At 49.2% G+C, this 24,974-nt stretch overlaps 3 protein-coding genes across 3 annotated transcripts; all 3 read left to right on the top strand.

Annotated features, from left to right (window-relative positions):
• The first annotated feature begins 11,310 nt into the window (after positions 1–11,310).
• LOC136994639 (loricrin-like) lies at positions 11,311–12,984 on the top strand. The gene has a single exon (XM_067313416.1). It carries the CDS (start codon positions 11,311–11,313, stop codon positions 12,982–12,984), a length of 1,674 nt encoding a protein of 557 aa, XP_067169517.1.
• Positions 12,985–15,940: 2,956 nt separating this feature from the next.
• LOC106484270 (uncharacterized) lies at positions 15,941–18,073 on the top strand. The gene is made up of 2 exons (XM_067313113.1): positions 15,941–16,496; positions 16,980–18,073. The coding sequence occupies exons 1-2, from the start codon at positions 15,941–15,943 to the stop codon at positions 18,071–18,073; spliced, it is 1,650 nt and encodes a 549-aa protein (XP_067169214.1).
• A 3,724-nt stretch (positions 18,074–21,797) lies between these two features.
• LOC106484271 (uncharacterized) lies at positions 21,798–24,359 on the top strand. Its single transcript, XM_067313112.1, has 4 exons — positions 21,798–22,047; positions 22,177–22,797; positions 22,930–23,028; positions 23,818–24,359. The coding sequence occupies exons 1-4, from the start codon at positions 21,798–21,800 to the stop codon at positions 24,357–24,359; spliced, it is 1,512 nt and encodes a 503-aa protein (XP_067169213.1).
• Positions 24,360–24,974: the final 615 nt, after the last annotated feature.

The following is a 24,974-nucleotide window of genomic DNA, read 5'->3' as shown; positions in this document are numbered from 1 at the left end:
TGCAACGGGGCAGACAGAAGACATGCTGTCAGTGATGACAGAGCAGCCACCAGGCAGACCACAGGTACCCAATTGCTCAGCACCCAAAAATCACCAGGTACTTGTGACAGGGGAAGGCAAAGCAGAAGGGTAAGATGCTGTTCTTGGAAGTGTTTGGGAGCTATTTTGGTAGCACAAAGGTGCCAAAATCTGACTTGCCCCCTACAGCAGAGGCTCTCTAGGCCAGGTACCAGGATGCTGCAAGTCAAGGACTTAACTCCTTGATAGACCTCAGAAATAGCCTGTAAAGAAAGAAAAGAGCTAGAGCAGCCCCAAAAATATTCCAGCTAGTAATAGCAACAACAAAGCACAGTCATCTGTTAGAGCAGGACACAAAGCAGGTTAAAACCATCTGAAACACTTCTCTACCCCAGCCCTTGGAAGAGGAATGGAGCACCTGCAAGTGGTACCACAGCAGTGCTGCAGAGCAGAGCCAGGCTGCAGCCTGGCAGGCTCTCCTTCACTTGCAAGTGCTTTGCACAGAGAAGTCTTCCCCTTGCTAAGAAATACAGCCTAGATGCTCAGGATGGTAATCAGTATAGCCAATTTTACAGATTAATAAACTGAAAGAGATAGGAAGCCATTTTTGAAAAAGAGATCAAAGCAGAATCTCTACTTACCAGCTTTAACATGCTTTTTACATCTCACAGGTAAAACTCAGCTTGAGGTAAGAAAGTCTGTCCCTGAGCAATGTAAGCTACCCAACAGCCCTTACTACAGCTCTGCAGTAGCTAGCAGCATCCCCACTGCCCCCCCCCCCCCCCAAAAAAAAACCTCCCAGATCAGAAAAGTGCAAAGGCTGGGAGGGGCAGTTATATTTTAGCAGGGTGTCTGGGTCATTGGCTAATGAGCACTGGGGCAGCTGAGGGCAACTGGGCTCCAAGCAGACATAAAGGGGAGCATGGGGGAGAATTAGGTTTGTTTATCAATGCCCATGTGGCAAATGCTGGAGTAGCAGCAGTTGCTAATGCTGTATATGCTTCTGGAAAGGTTTTTCTTTCATGTGTAGATATATGTTATGTCCTATACGGCTTTTTCAGCATATCTAGGCAGGCACTCTGTATAAGTCTTTTTTATTTCTTTGCATGGCTGCTGAAGCTGGACTTTTGATGTCATGTGGCTTTAGTAGCTTATCAGGCATATCTGATGCTATTGAAATAAGCACTGTAAAAGTCTCTAGTGGACTATTTAACTACTATAAGCAGATCAATGTTAAGATTTTTTTTTTCCTCTCTCAACTAATTGTCCTACAGCACCATCCTGTGGCAGTGCAGGTGCTGAGCTGGAGGAAAGTGCTCTCCCTCCTGACTTGCCAGCCCCACATTCCTGTTAGAGCTGCCCAGGTGCTTATAATAATTAAGCGACACATAGCTAGAGTTCAGCTGATCCCCAGCCCAGACACTGCTGCGTATGCAAACTAGTCAGGAGTGAGATGAGTTATTTATGTAACACCTGTGGAAGGTCTGGTGTTCTCTAGTGACCTCTGCAGCTCAGCAGGGCTCAGCCTGTGTTAGCAAAAGAGGCAATGTTTCATCTGTAGCTCTGTCACAGTTTTCCTTTTGCATTTGGAAGGCAGAACCTGAGGTGTTGCATAAGGTGTTTTTGGCAATTAAAGAATGAATGTGGGCGTGGGAAGGCAAAGCAGCAAAGGAGTCATGTACTCCATTGCTGAAACTGCAAGTTGCTGCACTGATGACAAACTCCAGGTTGCAAATTCAGAGATAAAGTGTTGCAACACTTGCCAGCCATGGAGATATAGAAGAGGAGGTATATGATGTTAGGGACTCCTACGTGGTGCTGATGGCTTGCCAACAACTAAATGAAGCCGTGAAGAAATGGGTCAGCTTTAAAAAGAAAGCAGTGGTAGACTTGTTAAATGTTAATACCATGATTACTGCAAAAATAAAGGGGTTCCAACTGCAGAGGCCAAACACCATGTCTCCCTCACCCATACAGATCGCCTAACTTGTGACATCCCTTATCTGAATGTGCCAACTCCTTTCCAGTCCTGAGGGACTTGGTATTTGACTGGAGCTTCTGGGAATTTGTACTTGGCTGTTCACACCACCAGGTTATACAAGTGCCCTTCTTATCACTGCACTGGTCTTATCCCACGGGATGTTACAAACAGCTGGAGGCTTTGAAAGGAGAAAATACTGTTTCACAGGCTGCATTCAGTGATGTATATAAAGTCTTTCCACCATAAGAAGAAATAAGGTTTACTACAGTCTGAAAAGACATCATTTCTCCCTCTCTACCCTAAATTCCCTTCAGCTTCTTCTCTGGGTAGTGCAAATAGGATTAGATTGTGAAAAGAGTGGCGAGGCTCAGCCTGCACTGCCATACGGCTGCGCTGTGTAATCATGGAAGGAAAAACACTTGAAGGACTTGAGATCTGAATTCAAGGGAGACCTTCTGCACACATCTCTTGCACAGTGGGATTATTCTGTCCTATAAAACATATTTCACAGTTTTGCTGTGTCCTCTACTGCCATCCTGATGCAGTAACTAAGAATCACCCACCGGTGAAGGGGAAATCTGCCATATTCCTTTAAAAATCCTCATGCCTCAGAGCCATTATGCTCCCCTCCCCTGCTCCAAAGTTGTCAACTTAAAATCAGTGTTAATTCTGATGATGGCTGTGCCCTAATTCAGGGTAGCTTCATATTCAATGAATGCTCAAATGGTGTCCTGAACTGGGGTCCTTGGAAACGCTCCTCTGGGTTGGCGGCACTCCTCACTCCGACTGCCCTCACCTTACTATCAAACGAGCTAATCTGGATCCCAGTCTAAAAGCTCCCATGTGAAGCCGCTGGGGAGTTCCCAAGAAAATAAATTAACTGTCGGATATGACCACTGATGATAACGAATGGAGCAATTAAGACTTTCCATTTGATGACTGTAATTTTAATGGGCTGGTGCAAACCACTTTAATATGGGAAGGAAGCATCATCAGTGTCACAGGTGGAACTGAGCAGATGACCCACTAAACAGCTGGGTGGATCATAAAAATAGGAAGCTATGTAGTTAGACTTGTCAGATGATGAGCAGCTCTGACTGCCTTCCCAAGGCTTTGTCCTATGCATAGTCATTGTCACCGTGGATCCACATTGGACAGTAAAATGAGTTTGGCAATGACGCATTCTCTGAGTGCTGCTGATGCCTGGGTGATATATGGCACGTTCTTCATGCAAACCCTCCTGGCATCTCAGAAATGTTCCTATTCCCCGTTAGGGAGGAGACAATGAGAAAAAATGCCCACTGCTGAAGAGGTTCTGTTGGGGAACAATCTGTCAAGGTCACAGCTGGCACAGTGGCCATCACCTCAATACTACCTCACTTCCTCCTAAACCCAAGCCCATGGGGTGCTAAGCCCAGGCTCTGCAAAACTCCTCATGTGGGAAACAAAAGGCCCCCAACATTTAGTACAGCAGACAGTGCAACAGGACACAAACGCCTGGGTTTCTTGTCCCCTTTACAGCTGATACTGTTCTCTTTCAGAAGACCTTCAAAATGTTTAGTTAACGAGGACAAAAACTGCCCACCTGGGCTTACTGGGAAACAGTAGATTTATCTTTTATGAGGAAAGGCTGTTGCATAAATAACCTGTGAACACGTGAAGAACCTGGCTCTTCTCACACTGTTACAAACCAGAAATAGCCCCATTAAAGCCAAAGGGTTTAAAAAGAAACTGCTTGCGCAAAGTAAGTGTCCAATGCCAGTGGGCTGGAGAGCTGGCAAGTGCCAGACACTTCCCACAACTGTCCTGTCACATGTCATGTTTCAAATACATGAATATCTCTGAGCTGCAGCCCTGAGATGGATGAATTAGTCACCTCCAGCCCAACTGTCCCATAATTGTCTGGCAAACCACGTTTTCCCTTACCACTGGGGCAGGAAGTTGATCTTGTGAGTAGCTCAGGAGATGGCATTTGTAGGTTTGGCTCCACCACAGGGCTCCTTGTGCATGCAGGCTGTCATTCATGCCTCTATCTTGCTTCCCCATCTGTAAAGAGAAGGAAATGGTCCTTCCTCCCCTGCCTAATGAGGCAGCTATTTTCTTGGGGCTCTGTCTTTCTGGTCATCATTTAACATGCAAAGAGTCCGATACCTGCGGCATAGATAATGGGCTCATTTGACTGGAACTAAACCATACGGGCCAAAGATTGACATACAAAAAACAAAGGCAGTGTCTCCTCATTGTGGGGTTTGGATTATTTAATGCTCTGGCTCTGCTAGGTACCGTGCACACGCAAGCAGAGCACAAGGTTTTTGAAACGTGACACGATACTCATCCTCTCATTCAGGATGCACCACTGTTCTCCTCATTGCTTTCCACCGTAAAGCTCATGCCTGGGTTTGTCTCACCATGCGCCTGACGGTACCGGAGCTGGCGAGAGGAAGGGCCAGAGCTCGCAGCCACGAGGGCAGCTCAGCACGACGGGGCAGCAATGGTATCGGTGGGCATCATGCCCACAGCACTGCAGCGCCCTTTGTCATGTTCCCTTCATGCTCCAACCTTTGCCATAATTACAAAACTTCTCAGTGATGAGACTGTGGGCGTGATGAGAGATCTGCATATCAAACATAGAAGGGTTGTTGCTCAATTTTGACGTATCCTCCTTTTTGCTTCATCCATCTGTTGTTATCCTACCTAGTAAGACTTCTCTCTAGATTGGGGTCTGTCTTGAGATATGCCACAATAAACAAAGTCTCATGCATCATTTTTTTCTAAACATTGCTGCACTTTTTCAGATATGTTAGAAGTTTCAGTTTTTAAAAATAAACATTTCTATCTACCAACACTGCAAATTTTTACCACATTCAGCAAATACTGTTTGAAAAAATGAAATAACTGAAAAAATATTTTCTCTATTTTGTTTTGTAAAACATTTATCCTGTGATTTAAGTTTGATACAGATATGAAGCAAAGTATAGTACTTTGATACATTATCTAGAGAAACAAAACATTTGAGGGGATCAGCTATTAGGTATCCAGCGGATTCCAGGTACAGTATAGCATCCAAGCATGCACAACACCAAACTTTGTCAATTTTTACAGAGAGCAGTCAGGAACATTTTGATCTCTTTTTTTCTGATTTGCTTTTACTGAAGCAGCTTCTGTGAAATGCTGTGATTTAAAGCTGGACAAAGTTGTATTAGTGTGAGCTTTGCTTTAAGCCATCACAAAGCTTTAGTGCTGGGCATGTGTTGCTGTTACCGGTAGAGCAGGCCCGAGTCTTCCTATTCCACAGCTACCAAATTCCCAATGTAGCACCAATAATTTCCCAGTGAGCTTTGGAAGAATGAGGAACCAGGATGGGGAGAAAGAAAATCGAAACCAGAGTCTGTCCATGGCTTTAATATAAGTGGTAAACTGCAGGGACCAGATAAAAATGAAACCAGGAAAGGAACCAATGGCTGCGCAAACGACTGTTGAACTACCAAAGCCATTATATGTTAAGCGTTGGGGAAAGTCGCCCTTGCTGAGGAACACAAGCCTCATTAGCACTGCGTCCACGTTCCTTGGCCGAAAGACACAAAGCAAGCCATGCATTTTCATTAGGAGAAATACTTGCAGAAAGAGACCTAGCTGTGATCACGGATGGTTACACAGAGTAATAAGGGCACAAGAGAAACTTCTCAGTGGATGGACTTGGGGGAAGAGCTGGCACTGAAGATAGTAAAGGCTTGAAAGCTTTGATCCCCAAAATAGAAGCAGAATCTGAGAGCTGGAGGCAGAAGCACTTCCAGATTATAAATAATCCCTCCCTTCCTGTTCCTGCACCCAGCTGACATGAAGGATTAAGTCAGTAAAGGCAGGCTGTGCCCTGGCTTTACAGATGAGGAGTGAGGAAACGGGCATGAAAAGGAAGCAACACTAAAGGAAGGAGAAAAGTGGTTTCTGTTCAGCAGAGGTGGATCTACCTCCACAGGACTAGGGTGCTGAATGCACCAGCTGCCCGGAGCAGAGGCTGCTGCCTCAAGCAATGCGTAGCATTTATCCTGGCCAAGGAGAACTGTCAGCCATCGGTGACACACGCTGGCACCCACTGTCTGGGTATCTGTAATACCCAATAGCAAGTCTTTCGTCACCCAGCTGTCTGGCAGCAAGAGCATGTCTGTCTGTCAGGGAGAGAACAAGGAGGTGTTGCTTTAATAACTGGAGACCATGAGCTGACAAAGACATAAACCCATCCTAACGATTCTCTGTGAATCACTGCCCTTCTCTTCTTGAGGACCACTGAACTCAGTCCAGCATGGAAAGGCTCAGGGAGCCTGATGGAAACACAAAGGAGGTCTGAGCCTCCAGGAGCTGGCAGCTCTGTCCACGCGGTCGTGCTCACACAGCCCTGAGAGCCGGGCAGTGTGTGCCAAGCTCTGTGTGCGCCCCGATGGCACAAGGTTGCCTATAAACCCCACAGTGCCTTGCTGTACGCCATACGGGGAGGCTGGACATTGCAAGTGTTTTGTGCATTAAACCATTATATTAAATGCTTTATCATATTTACCTACTGAGGGAGAAACTGAGGCATTAGGGAAGAGAGGATTTACACTGAGGAACAAAGGCAAGTGTCCAGCATCCCACCAGCCACACTGCTCCTGCCTCCACATCCTCCTTCCCACCACCCTGCAATGCGCAAAAAACACTATTAGAGTAAGAGAATTAAATACCAAAATAATCTGAGGGCTTCAGAAACTGGGCTATACCTCCAGTGTGCCTTGGGCACACAGGCATCCGGCAGAATCGAGGAGTGGTGCCTGTCATCTGACAGAAGTATGGCACTCTCCTACAATCAGGATGGACATAAGGATCATGCCTTGTTCATGATCCACGCAGCGGATATAAACAGGAGGTACCGAGCAGACGCATCGTGAGAACACGTACACCTCTGTGCTAATTATACTCCACCCTCCTGATACGTCTTTGCTTGGTAGCAACAAACTCTGCTTTGTAGTGAGGTCTTACTGAACAAAAATACTCAATGCACATAGTGTTCTTTGGGGTCTCTACATTAAATCTTTAAAGAGTGCACTGACATCTGAATGCTGGGGAGTCACTGTCTTTGCAATGTGACTGTTTCTTTCACAATGGAGGTTTTTATTTGGGGACTGGGCTGAGATTTTGAATCCCTGTTTAAATCCCATGTTTGAGACTTTCCCAAATCACTCTCCGTTATGCATAAAATAGGTACATAATTCTGCTTTGCATTAATTCCAGTCTTTGGTACTGGAACTCTCATAGGCCTGGGTAAAGGGACCTTAACTGTCCCTAGCCACTGGGATACTTCAGTAGTAGGAAGAAGCAATTGTTTGGAAGCAAAAGACTTTTGTAACTAATAGATGAAAGACCTGAGATAGCTCAGCCAGAATGTAGGCTAAATGTAGAATCTGTTCTCAGGATTTAACTTTGCTGTTGAAATGCAGGAATATAGTGCCAAAATCCCATTTTCTTACTGTCTCTTAACAATTCAGGAATACTACTGTTTTACTGCTTACAATAATTGCTTTAACAAACTGGCAGCATGCGATAGCACCTCTGAGCTGCTTTTACCTACCCAGACAAGTTAACAGCATTATTTAGGGTGACCAAAACAGTCTTTGTTATGCCCAGTTCATCAGAACATGGACCTAAAATCCTAGGACTCACTTTTTACGTGCTAGAACATGCTGAACCACTTGCTACTGCATACTGACTGTCCTTGATCTTAGCACAGGTAAACAAGCTGTTCTAGATATGCTAAATATATGCTACAACCACAGCCTTTAATTTGGTTTTCAGACAAACAGTAAATCCGTTGACATCTATCTTTCATGCCCTACTTATCTCCCCAGTCCAAGCACACCACAGAGGGGCTTTGACATTATCTGTGACTGTGTCTCCATCACACTATGAATTATGTGGTCTCAGCCGGTTGTTTCTGGGTGTAAGCACAGTAGTCGTACTGCAGGAATTACTGGACCAAAACTGAGTGGAAGAGTGGATGGGAATAGGAGGTGGTTTTTATTTTAATTTTATTTAACTCTACCCACTTGCCTACTGATCCACAAACAGGTAGATGCGCGTTTGGGCAGCCTTTGTAGGATGACTCACTGAGTGACACACAACAAGGAACAGCAGTTACTGAGGGTCCTCTCTGTGTTTTTTGGGTTCCTCTTGATCAGCAGCAATGAACTGGGTTTTGGACAGGCCTTTTATAAGAATCAACAATCACAGGGGGATATTTTGCCTCAGCCTTACATACTTCATCCTCAATTCTTGGGCAAGGTTGTATCCTGCAGGAGGGAAGTTAGCAGAGGCTATGGATGACACAGCTTGTGCCTCTCCGTCACAAAGTGTGGCTCTGAAATAATAAAGAAAGCTACAGTCGCTACAGTCAGCTATAACTGAGTTGAAAGATCCTTCCAGGCACTGATACTTAAAAGCTTGCCTAGAGGTGGAGGGTTTTATTGGAGGAAATTGCTGCTGCTGTTTGTAATAATTCCAGTTTGGCAGAACAAAGGCATGAAAAGAATGAACAAACAGTATTACCAGCGTGAATTCCCCTACAGTCCTTACAGTTAAGGGATGAGGTGCTACAACCCCTTTTATGTCTTAACCCATGAATAAATGCAGCAAAATATCTTGGTCTGTATGCAACCTGCAAATTCTCTGAAATGCTAAATTCACTCAATATAGTCCTAAAAATGATCTTCTCTCAGCAAGAGGGACCTTTCTTATTCTCACGTAGTCGTGAGAAATTTAAAGAGAGCCTGCTGCACACTGGACATAAAACTCCTGATACTCTCCTGCCTTGTTTCAAAGCTTTTCCATTGTGTTCAACCTGCCTGTGACAACACAGTCAAGGCCCAGAGCATCTGAGCATCTGCCCTTGTGTGTACAAGTAACCATCAGTGAACATGAAAAATGGAATAGCTTTTCTTCCTTTTAAGTTTACAGTTGTGCAAGTGGGCCATGTTTCGATAACAGCCTTTGGCTATGTTAGGCACTGTCTACGCCAGAACACTGTAAAGTACAAATAAAGTTACAACAATTCACCACCCTGAGGGCAAACACAGTTATTCTAGCTCCCGCACAGTTCCTGAGAAATGACAGGATGCGACAGCCATGCTCTTGCAGCGCTTCCAGCTTGCTACCATAACCATCAGCAGGGAGGGCAGCTGGCAGCGCAGCCCTTGCGTTGAGGTCTCTGTGTGCCAGTATGGCAAGAGAAAAAGTCACAGTCCTAACCCAGGTGCTCTTACACTACCGCAAGTCTATACTAAGACCAATTTACTGCTTCTTTGGCTGTTTTTTTCCTCTATTTCTCTGTTGGTCAAATCCTCCAAGTACGTAAATCATCTGGAGCCTCCCAGATTTGCAACATTTCAGTCTCTGGCTCTACAGGCATGTGTTGTCTTTTGAGGAGCTTAAACTCATTGGACCAGAGATTTATGGCTGCTTTGTGTCCCTACAGCCCCTGGCAATAATGTGGGTGTCATTAGAAACATGTAATACACTCCTACCAACCTGCCAGTTACAACACAAAATAATAACATGCCAGAGCCACATGTGAGTGTTCAGAAACATTTTCTAAAACAAGAGATAAATTATTTATGTCTACAAAGCCTTTAATTCCTGGTTTTCCTCTCACATTTCCTATTTCTGGAAGGTTGGGCCCCTCTGTATGGGAGATGTGAAAGTAAATTCTGAAAATTCATGAACATGTCTGCTTTTCACCATTTCTTCACTCTACTTGGAGTAGGTGGAGCTATCCAATAACTTTAATACAGCTGAAAACAAAAGAGGTGATGGAAGAGAGATATCAATCAGAAATGACAAGCCTGAGATTGTGCCAAGTAAGTGGGTAGCTGTGGTTGGGTTTGGCTGGTAAATAAGTCAATCATTGTTTCTTTCCAAGAGGAGGACTAGATACTGTATAAAAGTTCTCACACACCAGGTTTGCTCACTCGATTTGACTTCTTTCCACTGGTTCCTGCTGTGGGACACGGTAAGGCATTTCATGCTACTGATGAAAATTAACCTCACTGATTAGACCAGGAATGCTAAACTGGACATTAAATATGGCTTTGGGTCTTGTAGTCCAAAAATTGTTCCTCTTTTACAGTCAGACTTTTTCCTAATGATTCAGTATGTGGGATTATTAATCATATGGAAAAAAGGGAGAGCTGGGACACAGAAAACATGGTCTTTGGAGCCCCTTTGTTTAGCTGCCTATGTCTGGGTTCAACACCATGTGGCACTGCTCTATACAGGCAAATCCTAAGCATTTCTGGAGTATAAATCATAAAAGGGACAGGAAAAAGAAAGCAGTTTTGCAGGTACCTAGCAAAGAGTGGGAAACAGAAGAACTGAAATACAGAATGGAATTTTATTCCCATTTTTCAGCCTTTCATCTAAATTTAAAAGGGTACTCTTTTGATCAGCTTTTTCCTTGGAGAAACTAGCTTCTCCTCTGGCATATTTGGAGACCTCAGACTGCTGACCTGAACACCCTTTTCATTAGTAGAGTTGTCACTTGCCTGCCAGAGGAATGTAAATAACTACTGCTAGCACAGAAGGATGCAGGCTGTGGTAGGGGTTAAATACCAAAGATGTGCTCAAATTCCACAGCATCTTCACAGGTCTCAACCTTGGACACAGGTACCCATTGAGCCCTTGCAAATGGTGAAACAGAGGATTCTGCTGATGTGAAGTTTTGTGTGGCCTGTTCTTCCGTTGCTGTTCCCCTTTTTTTTATTTTTTAGTAAGAAAAGGCTGTGCCCTTTTGAAACTGAGGATGAAGGATCTAAAGTGCAACGAAGTTATTGTTATGCAAAGGATGACTAGTGTTCTTACTTTTTCTTGTATGACATGGAATATCAATGCCTATCCCCAAGCATTGCAACTCTTTTGAAATTCCAAACCCACATTTGGATATGGGTAATTCTGGTGTACCATGGCCTTGTGTACCTCTTCCAGTGGTATGCCATTCTGGCAACTTGCTGCAAGAAGGAATGATTAAGGAATTATTACGGTTGCACCTGTCCTAGGAAAAGGACTAGTTGTGTATGGACAGAGGAGCCTAGTCCCATAGAACAGCAGACCAAGGGCTGTGGAATGACATATCAGAGATGGATGGAAGCCAGAAAGGGGAGAGAAGACATTTTCATGTATCAGCCTGCTTTTGGAAAGAGATAGGGAACAAAGTAACACATACTTTCCTCCCACTGAGTTTGCTATAAAGCCTGTTTTTCTTTCTCTTGGAGGGCTCCCCGACCCCTGCGACGATGGGCTCCCATCAGCAGAAGGGCGATGGCCAAGGGATCCCGGAGCAGTCTGGTGGATGCCATGGCAGTGGTGGCAGAGGAGGATCATGCCATGGGGGTGGCGGAGGAGGATCTTGCCATAGTAGCGGGGAAGGAGGATCTCTAGGCTACCAGATCCAAGGATCATCCTGCCACAGTGGAGGAGGAAGCAGCAGTGGTGGTGCTATCTACCAGACCCACATATCATCCTCCTCCTTCGGAGGAGGAGGAGGTTCGGGCGGCGGAGGAGGCGGCGGAGGAGGAGGTGGTTCAGGCCATCAGGGTCAAGGGTCCATCTGCATTATTGGAGGTGGTGGAGGTGGTGGTGGTTCAGGCCACCAGGGTCAAGGGCCCATCTGCATTGGAGGAGGAGGCGGTGGAGGAGGAGGAGGAGGAGGTGGTGGTTCAGGCCACCAGGGTCAAGGGCCCATCTGCATTGGAGGAGGAGGAGGTGGTTCAGGCCACCAGGGTCAGGGGCCCATCTGCATTGGAGGTGGTAGCATAGGAGGAGGTGGTGGAAGTGGTGGTGGTTCAGGCCACCAAAGCCAGGGACCCATCTGCATTGGAGGAGGTGGCAGTGGAGGAGGTGGAGGTGGTTCAGGCCACCAGGGTCAAGGGCCCATCTGCATTGGAGGAGGTGGAGGTGGTTCAGGCAGCCAGGGTCAAGGGCCCATCTGCATTGGAGGAGGAGGCGGTGGAGGAGGAGGAGGAGGAGGAGGTGGTGGTGGTTCAGGCCACCAAAGCCAAGGACCCATCTACATTGGAGGCGGTGGAGGAGGTGGAGGTGGTTCAGGCCACCAGGGTCAAGGGCCCATCTGCATTGGAGGAAGTGGAGGTGGTTCAGGCAGCCAGGGTCAAGGGCCCATCTGCATTGGAGGAGGAGGCGGTGGAGGAGGAGGAGGAGGAGGTGGTGGTGGTTCAGGCCACCAAAGCCAAGGACCCATCTACATTGGAGGCAGTGGAGGAGGTGGAGGTGGATCAGGCCACCAGGGTCAGGGGCCCATCTGCATTGGAGGAGGTGGAGGTGGTTCAGGCAGCCAGGGTCAAGGGCCCATCTGCATTGGGGGAGGTGGTGGAGGAGGAGGAGGAGGAGGTGGTGGTGGTTCAGGCCACCAAAGCCAAGGACCCATCTACATTGGAGGTGGTGGAGGAGGAGGTGGAGGTGGAGGTGGATCAGGCCACCAGGGTCAGGGGCCCATCTGCATTGGGGGAGGTGGTGGAGGAGGAGGAGGTGGTGGTTCAGGCCACCAAAGCCAAGGACCCATCTACATTGGAGGTGGTGGAGGAGGAGGAAGTGGAGGTGGTTCAGGCCACCAGGGTCAAGGGCCCATCTGTATTGGGGGAGGTGGTGGAGGAGGAGGAGGTGGTGGTGGTTCAGGCCACCAAAGCCAAGGACCCATCTACATTGGAGGTGGTGGAGGAGGAGGAGGTGGAGGTGGTTCAGGCCACCAGGGTCAAGGGTCCATCTGCATTGGGGGAGGCAGTGGAGGAGGAGGTGGTTCAGGCCACCAAAGCCAAGGGCCCATCTGCATTGGAGGAGGTGGAGGAGGAGGAGGAGGAGGAGGAGGAGGAGGTGGTTCATCCAGCTCTGGAGATTCATCCATGCATCAGCAGACCCAGCCAATCTCCTGGCCACCACAGCATAAACACCAGTAGCTGCTGCAGAAGGGACTCTCGGATCAAGAAAGCCCAAGATGCAAACACGCCTCACTGATTTCTTTCCCTACTAAATTTAAGAATATTTGCATGATTCCTTTCTCCTCTTACTTGGAATTTTTCTCTTCAATGCCCCTGCTGATCCAGAGCCTCTGGTGACATGTATTAATAACTTGCAGTTTGATGCCAGGGTTGTTTCATGTTTCTGTTTTTTTGCCTCAGTTTCCTAGTGTTTGCATAAGACAATAAAACTTGCAATTCTAGAGAGCTTCAGTGTCTGAGTGGTTGGATTTTGTTTTATACCACATATTTTGCATTATTCCTCTTTTCTTCTGAGCTGATGCTGTTGCAATAAAGTTCCAGAGCACAACTGCAATGGAAACCCACATGTAGAAGGGATGCCAAAGACATCAACAAGCCAGATTCACTGAATACTTTTTGTGTCATCTTTTAGTGTCAGTTGCTACTCACAATCTTGACTTTTGCCCATCAGATAAGATACCACAAAGTTAAATATTGCAAACAGTCTCTCTTTAAGGACAGAATCAATCTCTACCTCATCTAAGCATCATGCAACAACCAAGGTAGTTATTTAAACAGATCAGGAGAGGAAAGATGCAAAAACTCTTTACACTCTAGTACAAAAGATTACAACACACAATTACAGTTGTGAGGTTGAGTCCCTTGCATGTGCACATTGTACGAACCCTTGGTGCTCACAGCTGCACAAGTGCAGAGAGGGCACTTGTCCCTTATGCACACTCTACCCAAGCAGCTGGGAAAGAGAAATGAGGGGGTCTATCCAACCCTTGCTCCAGCTCTGAACCCCCCAGTGCATCAAACAGCTGGGACAGGACTTTAGAAAGCACCTTCCAAGAGTTGAGACATTAAGCCTGGAGTAACTAAGGCTCTCATCATTCACACAGGAGTAAAACACTGCTCCAGGTATGAGTCTTCAGAGGGAGTTTCCCTATGGGAAGCGATATCTTTGATGTGGTATTTTCAGGCAATTAGCAGGGAAAAGAAAATAAACCTTCTCTGCCTGAACTGTTCCACCTAAGGCAGATGATAATTGTTTAGAACTGGCTGAGGAGAGACAGGGATGACCCATGCCTATTAGCAGGTAAAGGGAGCTTTGTGTTTACATGTCCCTCTATCTTCCGTTCTCTCTCCCCAGAGGACCCCAGGCTACATGCGTTCTCAAAAAGCACCCGGCCAAGCTTCACCCAGCATACAACAGCCAATGCTGCCACTGAAACAGTTGAGTTACCTGGAGTTTCAACAGGGAAAAGCCCTACAGTGCTAAAATACCAGTGACAAGGAACTTCACAAACACTGCCATTGCTTGCACAGTGCTAACAAAGCTCAGGATGCCACTTCAAGGTGTCAAGTGCGCTGCTAACAGATGTCCCTGCACCCAGAAGTGACCCAGAACCCATAAAGGCCAGAGTCAAGTTTCAGAGGCTCCCAGGGTGAAAGGAGCACAGGGCATTCTCAGCTCTTGGTTCCTCTTCAGAAACACCAGAGCCATCTCCCAAACTGGGATGAATTCATCTTTTGGGTTCAAATCCATCAAAATGCTGATGCACAGGCCAAATGCTGAATCTACATCATCCCTCCTCCCAGAGGCAGTATAAAGCCTGCCTGACCTCTGTACTGTCCACAGTGGTGCATACAAACAAGCAAACAAAAAAAAAATCCATGCTGTACTGGCATAGTGGGGCAGTCTAGACACATGCAAATCCTGTATTCCCCTTCACAAGTATCCTTGGTGGCCCAGTGACAGCAGTCCTACCCAGTACTTGTGTGTGGCACCAGCTCTTAGCTACTCTGCAGCACTCTCCTTTTACCCCAGACATCGCCACAGTCTGTAATATACAGTAAACACATTCATCCCCACAGCCCCTTCTGCTGTCAGCCACTACCCCAGTCAGCATATCCCAGCTCGGGTGCAGGGCGCTAGCAAGAGTCTTGCAGCCCTGCCTTCACGCTCAACAGCAGGAGAAGAGCCCACAACTGACACGTGCAACCAAACTGCAGGTAGCCTAGGAAATGATACAGGAGAGAAGTGTTCTGATTTGATGAGTCAGGACAAGTGGGCAGACTGAGCTGGGTTTGGTTAGTAAATAAACCTATCACCATTCCTTTGGATGCCTCACTTCCCATATGGGAAAGCTAGAAACCATATAAAAGTTGCTGGGTCTCACAGTGCATCATTCACTCAGCTTTGCTCCACTGTATGCGTTGTCAGAGTTGAGAAGGGTAAGTCCATTTCTGCCAAAGGGAGAGATTCTTCTCCTTTTATACTTATACTTGCAAAACAGAAATGCCTTGGTAGAGTAAGCCTGATGGGTGATGACTTGAAATGCAGGGAGGATGTTTTGATGAAGTTATATCTCCTGACGATGTCAGCAGGAAAAAAAAAAAAGAAAAAAAATGTCACCCCATGATGTTGGGAGCAATGTTATTATAGAGATCCAGATGGAACAGTTATGGGAAAAAGACTTTAAATAACAGGTTGATTATCTTGAGCAATCTCTTGTGAGTGCAAGGCGTTAATATGTTCCTGCGATCCACGGATCGCACACAATTTAGAAGAATGGAAGTTCAGCAAGTATAGAGAAAGTCCTTCCAATGTTACTAGGTTGTAAAAGGGTCCCTCTGGATTGGGGAAGTTATTACGACAGCAGGGGCTTCTCTTGGGTACCATTTTCACAATATAAAACAGGCTCAGCAGTGTCTCCTTGGTGCTCCTTCCTGACAGCACTCTTCCTTGCAGGGTTGCTGCTCAAAGATGTGCTCCCGACAGAACTCCGGAGGCTGCCACGAAACATCCTCCCAGTCCGGAGGATGCCACAGTGGGGGCTCGTCCTGCCATGGTGGCAGCTCCTCCAGCTACCAGGCGCTCGGCTCCTCTTGCTGTGGGAGCGGAGGCTCCAGCAGCTATGGGGGGGGCATGGCCTCGTGCCAGCAGATCCGGGGATCCTCAGGCTACGGCATGGCAGGAGGATCCAGTGGGGGCTCCATTATCATCTCGTCTGGCAGTGGCAGTGGAGGGTCATCCGGATGCTGCAGTGGGGGTGGATCCGGCGGGGGCAGCACAGGCTCCAGTCAGAAGATCATTGTTAGCTCTGGAGGTGGAGGAGGTGGCTCATCCGGATGCTGCAGCGGAGGATCCTCAGGCTATGGCATGGGAGGAGGATCCAGCGGTGGGTCTTCAGGAAGCAAGATCATAATTGGAGGTGGAGGTAGTGGGGGATCATCTGGGGGCTGCAGTGGAGGATCCTCAGGCTATGGCATGGGAGGAGGATCCAGTGGTGGGTCTTCAGGAGGCAAGATCATAATAGGAGGTGGAGGTAGTGGGGGATCATCCGGATGCTGCAGTGGAGGATCCTCAGGCTATGGCATGGGAGGAGGCTACAGTGGTGGGTCTTCAGGAAGCAAGATCATAATTGGAGGTGGAGGTAGTGGGGGATCATCCGGATGCTGCAGCGGAGGATCCTCAGGCTATGGCATGGGAGGAGGATCCAGTGGTGGGTCTTCAGGAGGCAAGATCATAATAGCAGGAGGGGGGAGCAGTGGGGGATCATCTGGAGGCTGCAGCGGAGGATCCTCAGGCTATGGCATGGGAGGAGGCTATGGTGGTGGCAGTGGGGGATCAGGCCAGAAGATCATTGGGAGCTCTGGAGGTGGAGGAGGTGGCTCATCCGGATGCTGCAGCGGAGGATCCTCAGGTTATGACATAGGAGGAGGATCCAGTGGTGGGTCTTCAGGAGGCAAGATCATAATAGCAGGAGGGGGGAGCAGTGAGGGATCATCTGGAAGCTGCAGCGGAGGATCCTCAGGCTACAGCATGGGAGGAGGCTACAGTGGTGGGTCTTCAGGAGGCAAGACCATAATAGGAGGAGGGGGAAGCAGTGGGGGATCATCTGGAGGCTGCAGCGGAGGATCCTCAGGCTATGGCATGGGAGGAGGCTATAGTGGTGGGTCTTCAGGAAGCAAGATCATAATAGGAGGTGGAGGTAGTGGGGGATCATCTGGGGGCTGCAGTGGAGGATCCTCAGGCTATGGCATGGGAGGAGGCTACAGTGGTGGGTCTTCAGGAGGCAAGATCATAATAGGAGGAGGGGGAAGCAGTGGGGGATCATCCGGATGCTGCAGCGGAGGATCCTCAGGCTATGGCATGGGAGGAGGATCCAGTGGTGGGTCTTCAGGAAGCAAGATCATAATTGGAGGTGGAGGTAGTGGGGGATCAGCTGGGGGCTGCAGCGGAGGATCCTCAGGCTATGGCATGGCAGGAGGCTATGGTGGTGGCAGTGGGGGATCAGGCCAGAAGATCATTGTGAGCTCTGGAGGTGGCGGAGGTGGCTCATTCGGATGCTGCAGCGGAGGATCCTCAGGCTATGGCATGGGAGGAGGATCCAGCGGTGGGTCTTCAGGAAGCAAGATCATAATAGGAGGTGGAGGTAGTGGGGGATCATCTGGGGGCTGCAGTGGAGGATCCTCAGGCTATGGCATGGGGGGAGGCTACAGTGGTGGGTCTTCAGGAAGCAAGATCATAATAGGAGGTGGAGGTAGTGGGGGATCATCCGGATGCTGCAGCGGAGGATCCTCAGGCTATGGCATGGGAGGAGGATCCAGTGGTGGGTCTTCAGGAGGCAAGACCATAATAGGAGGAGGGGGAAGCAGTGGGGGATCATCTGGAGGCTGCAGCGGAGGATCCTCAGGCTATGGCATGGGAGGAGGCTATGGTGGTGGCAGTGGGGGATCAGGCCAGAAGATCATTGTGAGCTCCGGAGGTGGCGGAGGTGGCTCATCCGGATGCTGCAGTGGGGGATCCAGTGGTGGATCTTCAGGAGGCAAGATCATAATAGGAGGTGGAGGTAGTGGGGGATCATCTGGATGCTGCAGTGGAGGATTCAGCAGTGGCAGTGGAGGTTCCTCCGGCCATGCAATCATCATCAGCTCCGGAGGAGGCAGCGGAGGGTCCTCCCAGTCCATGAAGCAGAAATACCCCAGTGGCATTCCCAGCATTGAATCCCATCAAACCAAGCAGGCCTGCCAATGGCCCCCCAGCCACCAGAAGTAATGGCCACAGATGGTCCCAGTGCTCAGCAAGAACAGCCCTCCACATGACAGGTCACCGTTTTCTCTCTAGATCCGGCACTCTCTTCCAAGTTTGCCTCTTTCCTCCCAGCATGTCCTCTTCTCTTGATGCTGCATCACTATGCTGTGAAGTCCTGGATAAACAGTGTTGTGCCCTGGTGCTGGATTTATGATGCCTTTAATCGGGCTTTACTGCTTTACTCACCCATCAATGTGAATGGAAATAAAACTTACTGCGTACAGAAAGTACTGCTTTTGCCTGCTTGCTTTATCCTGCATCAGTTCCATGTTTGCTTTCAAGAAGTAAATAATCATACAAAATACATGCAGCTAAGAAATCTTCTTCATCCTCCAGTGCTAGAAAAAATGGATATAAACAGGTCGGGCTTGAGAGAGACCTTGCTGCTTAAGCAGATGGTCTGCACCCTTCTTTCCAATAATGTCCACCAAGGCTGCAGTTTTAACATAGGGAATAGCTCCTCCTCAGTTTCCCTTTCCCAGAGGAGGAAGAACAGTACAAGCTCTGGGTTTCACTGCAAAGAGCAGCATCCTTTGGAAAGACTCAGTCAGGTCTTTACACACTTTCTCCAGATTTAACAGAAGAAAACTATTCATTTTGGTAGGCAACATTCAACATTTGTGCTGACATGAGCAACAAGGCATCTTTGGGACAAGTATGATTATCGTCTTGAGTTTCATAAATTTTGACGTACAGGATTTTTATTGTCCATCTCCCATACAGAGCTGGTACACAGTAAACAAAGTTAGGAGTAACAGGCTCACTTTCCAACAGGTATACATTAACCATTTTGCATTATGCAAACACTCAGGAGTCTGTGACTGACATGATTCTGCCTTTTACAGAATAACCGGAGAGCTCCTTTTACGTCAGCAGTATCTTTACGTCATGGCCAGTGTCATCAGAGTTAGCATTGCTGTGCCCGAATAAAGCTGCTGCAAAAAAGGGTTTTAAGAGCTGGTCATGGTTTCTCTCTCATAACAATACGCACCAAGGCCCCATCCCTTGAGGCATCTGCAGTGACTAGACTGAAAGATAACATGACCTACCTCCCCATTCTGAGGGTGACTGGACCGCAGAGTGGAAAAGGGCCCACCCAGGGCCATCAGGGCATCAGAACACAGGCAGCATGATCCAGACTTTGGGCAGCCTCCCCCATGAAGCATCTTACATATGTTGAGTAAAAGGCAGGATGCATTAGAGCTGGTGCGGACTCTGTGCTTCTTAACTTGGGAAGGGTTATGGCAATGGCAACCCCTCCAGCAACTGTGGTTCCAGTCACACTCTTCCTCTCCATGGGGCAGTCATCACGTGTGCGTATGTCACAAGTTTGGCACTTCCAGTCTCTGTATAGGGTCTTAAGTACACACAGCCTTGGGGCCTGCACACACGCAGGGTGCACAACATTTGCAGGAGTAACTCTTGACATGCCTGCTGAAAGACCATGCTTTGCTCTGTGGCCTTCCCTCACACCCTGGTCCAGATGAGCTGCAAATCCTGGGTGTCCCCTTGTGCAAGTCACTACAGGTTAAGTTCACAGGGAGGGATTAAGCTGTTGCGATGTCCAGTAACAAAACACCCACATTTCACAGGTGAGAGCCAGAATTCCCATGAGACCTTATATTTCCTTTTGGTGACTAAAGTGGAACTAGGGCCACTGAAGGGAGTCCAAAGCAAGATAAATGATACCCCCTGCACCCACATTCCTGGAGGCAATGCTGGTGCAAATAGTCCTGTCCCCATATCACTGAAGCTGTGTGCATGCCCTAAATTATGTTCATCGTGACAGGACTGGGCAGCTTGTTGCTGCCATCACATATCCTCTCAGCTAGAATCCCCCAATTATGCCTTCCTCTGCTCTGTCTCCCGTGGGGGTGGATGCTGTTGTCACCTTCAAAGCACGCATGACAATGACAGGATGGAGCTGCTGCAAAATGCAGAAGACAGCACTGCAGTTCCTGCGCTGGCAAACTGTTGGTCTCCAGCAAGGCCTACTTCACAGTAAAATACCCAGAGGCCTCCCCAGCTTCAGGTGTGGGTGGGCTGGCCAGAGAAACAGGATCCTCACAAAAGCACCTGAGGCTGAAAAAATGTTTAATGTTTTATGGTTCGATGGCAGGGTCTTGATGGCCCTCAAATGCACTTTTGCAAACAGATGTCAAGACATTCCTCACCGCAACCCAATGATAAGCATTCCTAGGAAGCTCAAATTGAGTACAGACCTTTCTGCTCAATCCAGAAGCAGTGTCAGCCTTCCCACTCCTGAGAGGGTATGGGGAAACGGCCCCCAAATCTCTGCCTTCCTCACACAGATTCTTGAAACGGCTCTGGACTTGGGTGTGCAGCAGATACACCCAGCAGTGTCTCCAAAGAGGTACCTCTGCCACGTTCAGCACATGGTTGCCTGTTTCCAGCAGGCTGAACGTACTCCTCTTTCCTGTCCAGCTCCCCACTCCAACTTACCAAACCTTGAGGAATCCCTGTTTCCCCCAAATACTCCCAGACCCTGCTCCAGCCCATCCTTTACCCTTGGCTTTCCGTTGCTCTTTAGCACTAATGCGCTCCAGCATTCATCCCTCAGCATCCACTCTCCACTGAGTATCTGAGAAGCTGCAGTCTAGCAGGAAGGGGTTTTGGATCTCCGAAGTAGACCCCAAGAGCCTTCGCCCCCAACATTTCAGAGCAAGACTCCCGGAAATGAATCATTAAGTAAAATTAGCAATTATAATGCAGAATGTAATTGGCACATCTCTTCCATATCACCTATCTGTTACAAGTGAGTCAAAGGAGACAGCTAGAGCCAGATTCAGTAAATAAGTGTATTAGCATTCCTTAGGGTGTCTCATTTCCCTTAAGAGAACAATACATACAATATAAAAGCGCCTGTGTCTTAAGGCTCCCCATTCACCTGCCGCCAAGCCTAGCACACATTTCGAGTTGCACTGAAGGTAAGCTCATTCATACAGAAATTTTTTCAACCACAATTCAGAGAAGTCGCTCCATCCATCCGTCTTGGAGCATGCTTAAGCAAGGGAATCATGCCAGTTCTACTTCAGGCAGGATGTGGTGTGCCAGTTGGGTGTGCCTGGGGGATTGCCTTCCTTTAAGATGGGAGTTGTCCATGCTAGTCCCAGGGCGCATAGATGTAGTTGAGCTCTTGGCTGCTGTGAGGCTTAGCAGGCTGTAAATCAAGAATGATCTACACTGGAACTAAGGCTTTTAGACTGGTTGCTCTGTGCATGTCAGAGCACATGTGCAAATCTCAGGGAGTACTCTCAGTCCTCCTGCAGGCAGTTTTTCTGTAACTGTTTCATCTGAAAACCAGTTGCTGTGTGTTTTCCAGGGCAGGACTTTCCTACCAAGGGAGTTTATGAAGCTGCCCTTCCTCTAGGACAACTGAGGCTAGGGCAGAAGGGATGACATTTGCTGGGTACCACTTAATTATTAGTTTACTTCAAAGGCTCAGCAGCATCTCCTTGGTGCTCCTTCCTGACAGCACTCTTCCTTGCAGGGTTGCTGCTCAAAGATGTGCTCCCGACAGAACTCCGGAGGCTGCCACGAAACATCCTCCCAGTCCGGAGGATGCCACAGTGGGGGCTCGTCCTGCCATGGTGGCAGCTCCTCCAGCTACCAGGCGCTCGGCTCCTCTTGCTGTGGGAGCGGAGGCTCCAGCAGCTATGGGGGGGGCATGGCCTCGTGCCAGCAGATCCGGGGATCCTCAGGCTACGGCATGGCAGGAGGATCCAGTGGGGGCTCCATTATCATCTCGTCTGGCAGTGGCAGTGGAGGGTCATCCGGATGCTGCAGTGGGGGTGGATCCGGCGGGGGCAGCACAGGCTCCAGTCAGAAGATCATTGTTAGCTCTGGAGGTGGAGGAGGTGGCTCATCCGGATGCTGCAGCGGAGGATCCTCAGGCTATGGCATGGGAGGAGGATCCAGTGGTGGGTCTTCAGGAAGCAAGATCATAATAGCAGGAGGGGGAAGCAGTGGGGGATCATCTGGGGGCTACAGCGGAGGATCCTCAGGCTATGGCATGGGAGGAGGCTACAGTGGTGGGTCTTCAGGAGGCAAGACCATAATAGGAGGTGGAGGTAGTGGGGGATCATCCGGATGCTGCAGCGGAGGATCCTCAGGCTATGGCATGGGAGGAGGATCCAGTGGTGGGTCTTCAGGAAGCAAGATCATAATTGGAGGTGGAGGTAGTGGGGGATCATCTGGGGGCTGCAGCGGAGGATCCAGCTATGGCATGGGAGGAGGCTATGGTGGTGGCAGTGGGGGATCAGGCCAGAAGATCATTGTGAGCTCCGGAGGTGGAGGAGGTGGCTCATCCGGATGCTGCAGCGGAGGATCCTCAGGCTATGGCATGGGAGGAGGCTACAGTGGTGGGTCTTCAGGAAGCAAGATCATAATAGGAGGTGGAGGTAGTGGAGGATCCTCAGGCTATGGCATGGGAGGAGGATCCAGTGGTGGGTCTTCAGGAAGCAAGATCATAATTGGAGGTGGAGGTAGTGGGGGATCATCCGGATGCGGCAGCGGAGGATCCTCAGGCTATGGCATGGCAGGAGGCTATGGTGGTAGCAGTGGGGGATCAGGCCAGAAGATCATTGGGAGCTCTGGAGGTGGAGGAGGTGGCTCATCCGGATGCTGCAGCGGAGGATCCTCAGGCTATGGCATGGGAGGAGGATCCAGTGGTGGGTCTTCAGGAGGCAAGATCATAATAGCAGGAGGGGGGAGCAGTGGGGGATCATCTGGAGGCTGCAGCGGAGGATCCTCAGGCTATGGCATGGGAGGAGGCTATGGTGGTGGCAGTGGGGGATCAGGCCAGAAGATCATTGGGAGCTCTGGAGGTGGAGGAGGTGGCTCATCCGGATGCTGCAGCGGAGGATCCTCAGGTTATGACATAGGAGGAGGATCCAGTGGTGGGTCTTCAGGAGGCAAGATCATAATAGCAGGAGGGGGGAGCAGTGAGGGATCATCTGGAAGCTGCAGCGGAGGATCCTCAGGCTACAGCATGGGAGGAGGCTACAGTGGTGGGTCTTCAGGAGGCAAGACCATAATAGGAGGAGGGGGAAGCAGTGGGGGATCATCTGGAGGCTGCAGCGGAGGATCCTCAGGCTATGGCATGGGAGGAGGCTATAGTGGTGGGTCTTCAGGAAGCAAGATCATAATAGGAGGTGGAGGTAGTGGGGGATCATCTGGGGGCTGCAGTGGAGGATCCTCAGGCTATGGCATGGGAGGAGGCTACAGTGGTGGGTCTTCAGGAGGCAAGATCATAATAGGAGGAGGGGGAAGCAGTGGGGGATCATCCGGATGCTGCAGCGGAGGATCCTCAGGCTATGGCATGGGAGGAGGATCCAGTGGTGGGTCTTCAGGAGGCAAGATCATAATAGCAGGAGGGGGGAGCAGTGGGGGATCATCTGGAGGCTGCAGCGGAGGATCCTCAGGCTATGGCATGGGAGGAGGCTATGGTGGTGGCAGTGGGGGATCAGGCCAGAAGATCATTGTGAGCTCTGGAGGTGGTGGAGGTGGCTCATTCGGATGCTGCAGCGGAGGATCCTCAGGCTATGGCATGGGAGGAGGATCCAGCGGTGGGTCTTCAGGAAGCAAGATCATAATAGGAGGTGGAGGTAGTGGGGGATCATCTGGGGGCTGCAGTGGAGGATCCTCAGGCTATGGCATGGGAGGAGGCTACAGTGGTGGGTCTTCAGGAAGCAAGATCATAATAGGAGGTGGAGGTAGTGGGGGATCATCCGGATGCTGCAGCGGAGGATCCTCAGGCTATGGCATGGGAGGAGGATCCAGTGGTGGGTCTTCAGGAGGCAAGACCATAATAGGAGGAGGGGGAAGCAGTGGGGGATCATCTGGAGGCTGCAGCGGAGGATCCTCAGGCTATGGCATGGGAGGAGGCTATGGTGGTGGCAGTGGGGGATCAGGCCAGAAGATCATTGTGAGCTCCAGAGGTGGAGGAGGTGGCTCATCCGGATGCTGCAGTGGGGGATCCAGTGGTGGATCTTCAGGAGGCAAGATCATAATAGGAGGTGGAGGTAGTGGGGGATCATCTGGATGCTGCAGTGGAGGATTCAGCAGTGGCAGTGGAGGTTCCTCCGGCCATGCAATCATCATCAGCTCCGGAGGAGGCAGCGGAGGGTCCTCCCAGTCCATGAAGCAGAAATACCCCAGTGGCATTCCCAGCATTGAATCCCATCAAACCAAGCAGGCCTGCCAATGGCCCCCCAGCCACCAGAAGTAATGGCCACAGATGGTCCCAGTGCTCAGCAAGAACAGCCCTCCACATGACAGGTCACCGTTTTCTCTCTAGATCCGGCACTCTCTTCCAAGTTTGCCTCTTTCCTCCCAGCATGTCCTCTTCTCTTGGTGCTGCATCACTGTGCTGTGGACTCATTGTGCCAATGCTCTACCCTAGTTCTGGGTTTATTATGCCTTTGATCAGGCTCTGCTGATTTTTCCAAGAGTATATGCAAGATCTAATAAATACAATAATACCCCAGGAAAGCCTTGTTTTGCTCCTTTATTCTTGAGCAGCCTCTTATGATTTTGAAAGCTAGACATCTACGTGATGAGACACTTCGTTTTTAATCTTTCCATAGAGAAGATGGTGGGATGAGTAGTGAATTGCCATAGATGCGGCTCTAAAGACACCTTACAGTCCCAGAAAGTTTGCACCATCTTTTTCCCCCTGGGCCCAGCTCATGTGAAGAGACTAAGAGCACAGCCTAAAAACAGCAAGCTCCCACATCTCCCCGACTTCCCTTTGGCACTTTTGCACAGAGCTTTCCCAGTGCAGCTATCTCAGCTCTTGGCTCAAAGTCTCCTGAGGAAGCAGCACCCATGAACAATGTCCATG

Source organism: Apteryx mantelli, chromosome 31 (assembly GCF_036417845.1).
Source record: "Apteryx mantelli isolate bAptMan1 chromosome 31, bAptMan1.hap1, whole genome shotgun sequence".
Taxonomy (NCBI): Eukaryota; Metazoa; Chordata; class Aves; order Apterygiformes; family Apterygidae; genus Apteryx; species Apteryx mantelli.
The sequence above is the reverse complement of the archived record's forward strand: the minus strand, read 5'-3'. Positions and strand labels throughout refer to the sequence as shown.

What these genes read in the sequence shown, in the direction of transcription:
- LOC106484271 (XM_067313112.1), top strand. Translation starts at nt 21,798, where the DNA reads ATGGCCTCGTGCCAGCAGATCCGGGGATCCTCAGGCTACGGCATGGCA. An exon ending in TGGCATGGGAGGAGGATCCA is followed by an intron (nt 22,798 to 22,929) that starts GTGGTGGGTCTT and finishes GTGGGGGATCAG; the next exon opens with GCCAGAAGATCATTGGGAGC. An exon ending in CATAGGAGGAGGATCCAGTG is followed by an intron (nt 23,029 to 23,817) that starts GTGGGTCTTCAG and finishes GTGGGTCTTCAG; the next exon opens with GAAGCAAGATCATAATAGGA.
- LOC106484270 (XM_067313113.1), top strand. Translation starts at nt 15,941, where the DNA reads ATGGCCTCGTGCCAGCAGATCCGGGGATCCTCAGGCTACGGCATGGCA. An exon ending in CGGAGGATCCTCAGGCTATG is followed by an intron (nt 16,497 to 16,979) that starts GCATGGGAGGAG and finishes GTGGGTCTTCAG; the next exon opens with GAAGCAAGATCATAATAGGA.
- LOC136994639 (XM_067313416.1), top strand. Translation starts at nt 11,311, where the DNA reads ATGGGCTCCCATCAGCAGAAGGGCGATGGCCAAGGGATCCCGGAGCAG.